Source organism: Lynx rufus, unplaced genomic scaffold (genome assembly GCF_022079265.1).
Source record: "Lynx rufus isolate CCGP_SWC_20201006 ecotype Redwood Valley unplaced genomic scaffold, mLynRuf1.p SCAF_3, whole genome shotgun sequence".
In the NCBI taxonomy this organism is placed as follows: domain Eukaryota; kingdom Metazoa; phylum Chordata; class Mammalia; order Carnivora; family Felidae; genus Lynx; species Lynx rufus.
In genome coordinates, this window is record NW_025814845.1 from 10295797 (window position 1) to 10305900 (window position 10104).

A 10104-nucleotide genomic window follows, 5' to 3' on the forward strand; every position below is an offset into this window, starting at 1 on the left:
TGTGAGTGTTGGGGTCCAGGCTTCCCAGCAGCCACACACACACTCCTGCAGTTTTACCCCTGGCAGATTCACCCAGTGGTAAATCCAAGAATCATAAAGCCTTGTATACACATTTCAGTTAAAAGCCTTGAGAACAGAGGTCATACCGTGGTATTAATAACAGTTCTGGAGATTCTGACAGCAGTGACATTTTAGAGAAAGAAATGCCCAGGCGAGCAGCAAAGAGATGGACATTCGACACCATGCGTCGTTGGCAGTATTCAAGTGCTAATCGTTACATGTTTGTTTTCCTTCTACTGTATGAGTTTTTTGAGAATAGTTAGTGTCTGTTTATAGTCAGACCTACCTAGTTTTGCCTGCTGATAATTTCCTGGCCGTTAAGAGGTCCGCACCAGGGTTATTTAAATACCTGAACTGGGGAACAATTAAACCTTCTGCTGAAACATTAGTCTAGTGGGAGATATAGGATTACTCCCTTCAGTAACACACTCCTCTACACTCCAGAGTCCGGTGAAGGCGACCTCTGTAGAGACTTCCGGATGTGGTTGTAGTAAACATGGGCTGTGGAGGCAGGCACTGAGGGAGGACCAGGAGATGCGCTTGAAATTCTGAAATGATGTATTTGGAAGAGCTGACGTTGGAGCAGGGGATTGCAGAGTGTCCAGAAAATGTCAGCGACCCCCGCCACTGCTTGGACACCTGTGGGCTGACCTGCATCCCCTAGAATGCCTGGATGGTTCAAAAAGGCGTGGTATGGGCTGGCGTCTTTACTCAGCTTCTCCTCCTTTATCCTGATCATTGTGGCCCTGGCAGTGCCCCACTGGCTGAGTGGGAAAATTCTTTGTCAGACTGGAGTGGACCTGGTCAATGCCACGGATCCAGAGCTCATCAAGTTCATTGGGGATATTTACTACGGGCTCTTCCGAGGATGTAAAGTACGACAGTGCGGGCTCGGGGGCCGCCAGTCCCAATTCACGAGTGAGTATGTTGGGAGGCACGCAAGCTGCTTTAGAACACTTATTTTGTTTTACTTTGTAAGGGTGCCTATGTCTAACTGTGAAATTTGACTTCTGCCTCAACCTAAGGCATAATGACAAAGTCCACAGAAACCGAAGGGTTCCTGTTCAGCACCAAGAAGAGACCTTTTTTCTTTCTGCAGAGACTTATAGAAACATTAAAAATAGGGATTTCTATACTTCTGTAACTGACCTCTATTAGGAATAACTATTAACATATTGAGCACTTACATGTGTCAGCCATTCTGCTAAATGCTTTACATGGTTTCTCTCTTTCAAGCCTTATAAAGAAGGAATTCTTAATGTTCCCGTTTTGCAGAGGACTACACTGAGACTTGGAGGGGTTATATAACTTGCCTGAGGTCCCTCAGCCAGGAAATAGTGGAGCCAGACTTCAGACCCTTGCCGCATGACCTGGGTGTTCTCAGACAGCCCAGCACGCACTTTCCCACTTCTGTTTATATAAAAGCTCCCTTATCTGAGATCGGGCAAATGTCTGTGTGCCTGGGCTCTGGAATCAGACTATTGGGTTGAAAGCCCAAGTTGGGGGGCGCCTGGGTGGCGCAGTCGGTTAAGCGGCCGACTTCAGCCAGGTCACGATCTCGCGGTCCGTCAGTTCGAGCCCCGCGTCGGGCTCTGGGCTGATGGCTCAGAGCCTGGAGCCTGTTTCTGATTCTGTGTCTCCCTCTCTCTCTGCCCCTCCCCCGTTCATGCTCTGTCTCTCTCTGTCCCAAAAAATAAATAAACGTTGAAAAAAAAAATTTAAAAAAAAAAAGAAAAAAAAAGAAAGCCCAAGTTGGGCACTCACTGGAGGGGAGACCTGGGGCAAGGCACTGGAGGCTCTCCGTGAACATGAGCAGGCACAGTCCCCCGCTGGCATCCAGTCTCACGTCACAGCTGCTCTGGATGTAAATAGAGCAGGAATCCAAGCCCAGCTTATGAAGGGTCTTCTGGGAATTGAAAAACAAAGCAAAAAAAGACAATATTCTGTAAGCCTTTAGAATCCATTAGATAGCTCACAAGAACAGTGTCCTACACAACAATAATTAATCAATATAATGCAATGCAAGGAGATAAGGAATTTTACTCATTTGATTTCAGTATTTCAGCATTGTAGTTTTTAGAATCCTGCCCAGGGTAAGTATCTTATTAAATGTGTAAAGACACAAAACTGAAGCCATTGATAAACACAATAATATGAATTGGCATTACTTATATACATGAAGGAAATACATATTTGTTATGGATAACCAGGAAAAAAAATCTCTGGGAATATTTCTATTTACCCAGCAATGGAATTGGACCAGGGATATTGTAAAAATAGCTTTATTAAAAACATTACACAAAAAACTGAAAACACATACACGTAGAGGAATAGGGGCGCCTGGGTGGCTCAGTTAAGCATCCAACTTTGGCTCAGGTCATGATCTCGTGGGTCTGTGAGTTCAAGCCCCATCTTGGGCTCTGTGCTGACAGCTTGGAGCCTGGAGCCTGCTTCAGATTCTGTGTCTCCCTCTCTGTCTTCCCCTCCCCTGCTCCCACTCTGTCTTTCTGTCTCTCTCTCAAAAATAAACAAACATTAAAAATTTTAAAGATATATTTTATTAAAAAAAAGCAAAAATAAAAATAAAAATAAAAATAAAGGACATGTTAAAAGGAGACCATGGAGGGGCGCCTGGGTGGCTCAGTCAGTTAAGTGGCCGACTTCGGCTCGGGTCATGATCTCGCAGTCTGTGAGTTCGAGCCCCGCGTCGGGCTCTGTGCTGACAGCTCAGAGCCTGGAGCCTGTTTCAGATTCTTTGTCTCCCTCTCTCTGACCCTCCCCCATTCATGCTCTGTCTCTCTCTGTCTCAAAAATAAATAAACGTTAAAAAAAAAAAAAAGGAGACCATGGCAACTATACACAGCAGGTGATTCTGAATTAGGTCCGTTTGCTGTTAAAGACATCAATTGGTGAGACAATTGGTAGAATTTGAATGGGGCATCAGGATTAAATGGCAGGCCTGTACCAGTGAACTCAGTGATTTTAGTGCTGTGGTTCTGTAAGAGAATCTCTTCTTGAATGAAATAGACCCTAAAGTACTGAGGGATGCAGGGACAATTTACCTTTAAATGGTTCAGGAGAAAAAAAAATCCCTTGTACCATTCTTGCAATTTTCTGAAGTTTGAGATTCTTACAAAACCACACACACATGCACATGCACACACACACACACACACACACACACGTTTTGAGGGAGAAATGGCACACTTTTTAATAGTTGTAGGTAATTGAAATTAACAAATCTCACAAAAGTTCCAAAGCTTGAATTAGGGAGGGACCATCAAAAGCAGCACAGTTCCAAAGACTTTAATGAGTAAGAGATTGCTTAGGGAATGTAGTAAAAATATATAATTATATATCGGATGTGTCATGTGACCATGGCAACTGCTTTCTTATCTACTAGATAATTTATCTGTTATGTTTATTATTTATTATCTGCCTCCACCCCTTTGGTATGTAATACCACAAGGGCAAAGATTGTGGTTTTTTCATCCATGATCCCAAGTTCCCAGAAGAGTGCCTCAAAATACTGGCACTCAAAAGCATTGGCTGAATGAATAACAATAAGTACTTTTAAATTCATTTGTACTAATGTTCACGTGCAAGACACCAAACTTGTGACCTGTGCTACACCAATCCTCCACAACACTGCTAGTTAGAAGGAAACTAAGACTCAGAGGTTAAGCAACTTGCTGAAGGTCACAGAGCCCCTAATGATGGAGCTGACCCCAACCCAGGTATGCCTGACCCCAAAGTTTCCTACTTTCCACCATATGCTGCTCCTTCTGGAATTTGTGACTGGCAACTTTCCCAAAGCAGGGCGTCACCCTAGCAGTCCTTACTGTTCTCCTGGAATTCAGCAAAGGGTTATGGGGAGGTGGTGGAAGAATGGGGAGTTCTCAAGGGTGGGAGGAGCCAGGGTGGATAGATCCCATTAGAAATGACTGAGTGGTTACTCCAACAAATGGTGGGTGTATTAGTTCCCTAGAGCTGCCATAACAAAGTACTATCACAAACTGGGTGACTTAAACAATAGAAATGTATTCCCATGGTTCTGGAGGCTGGAACTCAGAAATCAGCTTGTCAACAGAGCCGTGCTCCCTCTGAACCCTATAGGCAGACCCCTCCTTGCCTCTTCCAGCTCCTGGTAGCCCCGGGTATTCCTTGGCTTGCAGCATCCTCCCTGTGTCTCTTCACATGGTCTTCCCTTTGCATGTTTCTGTGTCCAAATTTCCCCTTTTATAAGGACACCAGTCACATTGGATTAGGGCCCATCTTTTTAAAAAAAATTTTTTTTTCAACGTTTATTTATTTTTGGGACAGAGAGAGACAGAGCATGAACGGGGGAGGGGCAGAGAGAGAGGGAGACACAGAATCGGAAACAGGCTTGATTAGGGCCCATCTTAACAACCTCCTCTTGATTAGCTCTGGAGAGACCCTATTTCCAAATAAGGTCATATTCTGGAGTTCTGGGGCTGAAGACTTCAACCCATCTTTTGGGAGAAGGGATGGCAGGAAGGGCACAATTCAACCCGTCACAGAGGGTTTGAGGTGGCAGACGGTGGGCCTGGCATAATTTAGGAATCCCTGAAGCACAAACACTGTTTCTGGAGAAGCAGCTAGAGCAGAGACCAGCTTTGCAGGAGAAGGGGACCCAAGGAGAACAGACGACTGAGCCCTTCCACGGCAGCACCAAGTAAACCCCTGCCATCCCAGCTCACAGAAACGTAAGCTACCCAAGCAGATGAGCACATTCTGTTTGCCCTCTGGAGGAACTCAGTAAATGCTCCTTTCCTCCTCCTCTTCCTTCCCAGGTGGATAGGAGACAGCCCCCAGGGTTCATCTCTGAAACAGCAGAACTGTGTGAGGATCATAAAGGACATTTTAATGTCACCTCTGAGTAGGACAATATTCAAGAAAGTTTTGTTCCCAGCTGCCGTGGGGGTGTCCCAGGGGAGGGTATAAAACTTCCATTCCCAGCACTTGAATGCGACTCCCCTGGAGCTGGGGCGGGCTCCTCCTGTGTGGGCTGGCCTTGCACCTGCCGCTGGTCAGGGACAGACTTTGCACTGATCACAAAGTGTTCTCTCAGGAAGGGCTGAAAGTTAAAAAAGAAAAGGAAAGAAAAAAAACCCCTAAGGGACACTAAGAAAGGAGAGAAGCAAAGGTTAAAGAGAAGCCTTGCTAAGAAAAATCCCTTGGAAAGAAGCTCTGGGTAAAGTTTCTGATGTTGGCAAGATAACCGCATGGAGATAACTACAAATGCAAATACGGAACTGGAAAGAAAGTTAGATTGGAACTAGGATGTAAATGTGCAGTGTCTAGAAACTTCTCAGTGGAAAGGACTTTAAAGGGAGAAGGACAATTCTAGTTCTCAAGCTTGGGAGACACCAACCTCTTGTGAATATAGGGAGTCTGGTGAGCCAGCAAAGGACCAGAGGGGAAAGGGGCTGGGGGTGGAAAAAGGAAAGCTTTGAGTCCTGGTTCCCAAGGGGGGACAAGGAGAGGCAGGTCATGACATCAAATGATGAAGCAGTGAGTTCGAGCTCACAAAGTGGACCCCAATTTAACCAGCAGGTGCTCAGTGGAAACCCTGCAGTAGCTTCAGAGGAAGGGGTATGCCCGGGCACTCTAACTTCTGTCACTTTTCATTCTTCATGTGTAACTACTGAAAACAGCGATCTAAACTGCATATGTCATATAGTATCTAGGTCTATAATCCTATATAGAATGCAGAGTCACCTTGCCCAAAAAGAAGGGACCTAAGGTTCAAGCATGTGGGGAAACAGGTTTAATAAAATTCACCTTGTATCCTTGTCACAAGCACTGAATGAGATAACCATGTAAACGGTTCAGCTCTTTACATGACTGTGTCCAGTAAACGTTGATTACCCTCAGTTCATACACAGCTTTTGCTACCCCACTGGACTGATGAGAAAACTGAGGCTCTGAGGGCTTTCCCCAAGTCAGAGAGTAACAGTAATAACAGCCACAGCCACAGCCGCCATTTTGAGAGCTCACTCTTTCCCAGTTAGTATCTATCATATCGTATCATTTCATCTCCACAGCCACTATGTGGTGGCCAATAGAGAGAAATCAGATACAAATTAATATCTGACTAAATTATCCTGCCACATTAATATGGGAAATTAATATTCTGATAGAATATTATTCATCACAGCATATATTCTGTGCAATATGAGAATTAGTGTCCATCATACATGGGAAAAATGCCCACCTTGCTGCGGGATCCAAGATGATGCTCCTGGCTTCCTATTAGTGCTTATTAAGTGCTATTATTATTCCTATGCACCCTACTCAATCCACTCAAAGACCTGGTAAGATGGGTAGGGGAGTGGCTTAGAGGATCCTATTTTATACTTGTGGCAAATGAACAAAACTGGCATTTGAACCCAGATCTTTGGGTGCCAGGTCTAGGCTTCCCTCTGGGACACCCTTCTATACTCTTCACAGATGTACCTGAAATCTCTTCTACCGCTCTGATTTAATGAAGGCAACTCTCTGACCCAGGTTAAAGCTTTTCAATTGGCCCTCCTTGGCTGACTCTCTCGCCAACCACCTTTGCTAAAGAGGCACCGTGTGGGGCTTATGTACGTCAGCTTACCCCGGTCCCGGGGCTTTGAGGGCAGTGCCACTTAAATCGCCAGCTGGGGCACATTTTGATTCTGCATCCAGTGCAAGGAAGAGAGGACTGTTAGTCAACTGACAAGTGGCCAGTCGGGCTCCGTGAATTGTCTCCGGAACTCTCCTGCTTTTTGAAAACCCAGTACGTGTTGCCTGGCCCTCACTCCTCTCTATTACAGCCTCAGTGGTAAGCAAGCTCGGACTTTATGAGCTCCAACCGAGCTCTGACATGGAAATACTGTCTGTGTCTTTTCTCCCCAGTCTTCCCACACCTGGTGAAGGAACTCAATGCAGGCCTCCACGTGACCATTCTGCTGCTCCTCTTCTTGGCCTTGGCCCTGGCTCTGGTCAGCATGGGATTTGCCATTCTCAACATGATCCAGGTTCCATACAGGGCAGTCAACGGCCCCGGGGGCATCTGCCTATGGAACGTCCTCGCAGGTAAGGAAGGCCCCCAGGGAGAGAAATTCAAGGCCACTGCCACCACCAGGTGGTGGCACTTGAATTCCAAGTAGATGGGTGGAGGCATGAAGGAATTAAAATGCCTGCCTCAGCCTTTGCTTCCCTGGTCTATGACCTTTCATTCATGGGCACGAATGTCCTCTTTACTGAAAGTTGAAGGATCTCTGTAACAGTAAAGAGCCGAATTGGTGGCACGCATGAGTGGCTGAGGACTTAAAGCAAAAAAGAGAGGTTGGGGTAAGAGGAGAAAAGAGAAGACAGAGAGGTGGGGGTGGAAGGTGGAAGGGAGGGCATTGTGGGAGGAGGTGGGGAGGTGGGGCTACCGCGGCAAGAGTGGGAGGGGCCCTTCTAAATGACAGCAGAGGAGGCACCTGGGATTTTACAGGCCTCTTTTCATTTAAACCCCACAGCTTCCTTACGAGGCAGAATTATCACACCCATGTTTACAGGTCTTCACCTTGGGGTTGAGTCCGAGCCCCACCTTGGGGGCATAGAGTTTACTTAAGAAAAAAACAAAATCCTAAGAATTTTTTCAACCCAAAGCAAGCTTGTCACTTGTGCCACAGAAATGCCACCTCACATAGCACCATCACAGGTGTATGAGGGTGACGTGTTGGCTTTCAGGCGGAGTCGTGGCCTTGGCCATCGCCAGCTTCATGGCCTCCGTGAAGTTTCACGACCTGACCGAGCGCATTGCCAACTTCCAGGAGAAGCTCTTCCGCTTCGTGGTGGTGGAAGAACAGTACGAAGAGTCCTTCTGGATCTGTGTGGCCAGTGCCTCGGCCCATGCAGCAAATTTGGTAGTGGTGGCGATCAGTCAAATTCCGCTCCCCGAGATTAAGACCAAAATCGAAGAGGCCACGGTCACGGCTGAGGATATCCTGTACTGATCGCCCTCTCCTGCTCACACCCGAGCCTGAGTCAGTTCTGCAGTGTGAACGGGGACCTCATTTTTTGTGCTGGCTTTGCAGTCCAGAACACCTGTGCTCCTAAGAAGAAGGAAATGGAAGGAGAAAGAACGGTGCCTGGACCAGAACAGAAAGGTTTCTCCAGCCCCTGGCATCCCTGCCTTTCCCTCTCACTGACCTTGGGAGTTAGAGACTGCTTCTTGCCAGCTGTGTGGACACAGACAACTCACTTAATGTCTGCTTCTCAGTTTCCGCCTCTGTAAAGTGGGGGTGGTAAGGACCTCACAAGGTTGTAATGAGGTTTAAAGGGGCAGTAATGTTGCCAACCTGTGAATCAATATATGTATCTACAATCAGAGCACTCTACAAACACAAGGTACTGAACATTCCACTAAATGCCTGCAGACCCCTCTATTCCACACAATGTTACGGGGGATGTAAACAGGCATATGGTAATATCCCTGTCTGTCCGCCAGAAACATCTTAACTTTCCACAGGACACAGGAATCAGATGGCAACAATAACACTCAGAATGAAAGTAACTTACCTTTTTTTACCAGTTACTACACACTGGACACTGTCCTAAGAGTTTTACATATATTAGGTCCTCACTACAAATTCAGATCATTGGTACTACTTTATTTCCATTTCATAGGTGAAGAAACTAAAGCACACAGACATTGAGTAACTTGCTGATGTCAAGAATTCAGTTGAAGAAGTCTGCAACCAGAGTTTATACTTGTAACCACTTTGCTAATCTGTTGCTTGAGGTTCAAGCAATTGGAATGCAATGTGATAAACACTGTGAGGGTAGATGCATAAAAGACTGAGGAAGGGATTAACTCTTCCAGATGCGATGTGGTATTAAAGAAAGTATCACAGAGTTGACATTTGATCTGAACTTCGAAAGATGAGTAGACTTTTTCCAGTGGTGAAGGAAGCAGGTCTGGAGAAGGGCATTTCAGGATGAGTCAGTAACGAGGGGGAGGCACAAGGTATGAAATTACAAAGAGGGCTTGGAAGCATGTGAATATGCAACTGTATCAGAATGTTGTTCTAACTCACCAGTTAGATCAACCCTGCTGCTTTGTGTTGGGTTTCCCTTAAGTGGTCCTGTGGTGGTTAATCACATGTGCCAACTTGGCTAGGCCACCATACCCAGATATTTGGTCAAATGTTATTCTAGATGTTTTTGTGAAGGTATTTTTTGAATGAGATTAACATTTCAATCAGTAGACTTTGAGTAGAAGAGGTTGCCCTCCATCATGTGGGTGGGCCTCATCCAATCAGTTGAAAGCTTTAGGAAAGACTGATCTCCCTCAAGGGATTGGGAATTCTGTCAGCAGCTTGCTGCTGCAACTCTTCCCTGGGGCCTCCAGCCTGCCAGCCCACCCTGCAGATTTTGGACTTGCCAGGGTCCACAATCATGTGAGCCAATTCCAAAAAAATTATCTTTCTCTCTGCCTGTCTGTCTCTGCATGCACATACACACACACACACACACACACACACACACACACACACACATCCAACTGGTCCTATTTGTCTGGACAACCCTTCCTCATACAGGTACAAAACTCGTCTGTTCATCTTCCCACAGTGCTGGCTGGGGTGAATCCTTTCTCAGGTCTGCTGTCTTCATGCCAAGTAAAAGTCATCTAATCCCCTAAATTAGCTCCATCTAACATGACACCCGATTTGGACTTGCTCTACCTTTGCTTAAATGCTGAGCTTCAGGAGGTTTCCATGGCATCTTTTCTGTTCTAATTGCTTGTGATTCCCTGCTGGGCCCCTCCGCCCCTTCCAGCCCTCTCTCCCCATCCCACACAGGGCTGCAGTACTGTTTAACAGACTGACATTGCTCATCAAATATGCAGATGGCACATGGCTGGAAGGGATAGCTAACAGCGTGATGGGAGATGGATCCGAAAGATAGTGACAGACCGCAGTGCTGTCTTGAAAACAAGTGGAAATGTCAATGTCCTCTCAAGTTTATCATAAAGTCCTGCAGACAGTTGAGAAAAAAAAT

General features: G+C 46.1%; 1 protein-coding gene across 1 annotated transcript; it reads left to right on the top strand.

The window, feature by feature from the left end:
* Nucleotides 1-725: 725 nt before the first annotated feature.
* On the top strand, nucleotides 726-8057 carry CLRN2 (clarin 2). The gene is made up of 3 exons (XM_047091069.1): nucleotides 726-978; nucleotides 6967-7146; nucleotides 7792-8057. The coding sequence occupies exons 1-3, from the start codon at nucleotides 726-728 to the stop codon at nucleotides 8055-8057; spliced, it is 699 nt and encodes a 232-aa protein (XP_046947025.1).
* Nucleotides 8058-10104: the final 2047 nt, after the last annotated feature.

Excerpts from the sequence above, each read along its gene's own strand:
- CLRN2 (XM_047091069.1), top strand. The coding sequence starts at position 726 with ATGCCTGGATGGTTCAAAAAGGCGTGGTATGGGCTGGCGTCTTTACTC. Across the intron at positions 979-6,966 it reads CCGCCAGTCCCAATTCACGA|TCTTCCCACACCTGGTGAAG; the intron begins GTGAGTATGTTG and ends TTTTCTCCCCAG. Across the intron at positions 7,147-7,791 it reads CCTATGGAACGTCCTCGCAG|GCGGAGTCGTGGCCTTGGCC; the intron begins GTAAGGAAGGCC and ends GTTGGCTTTCAG.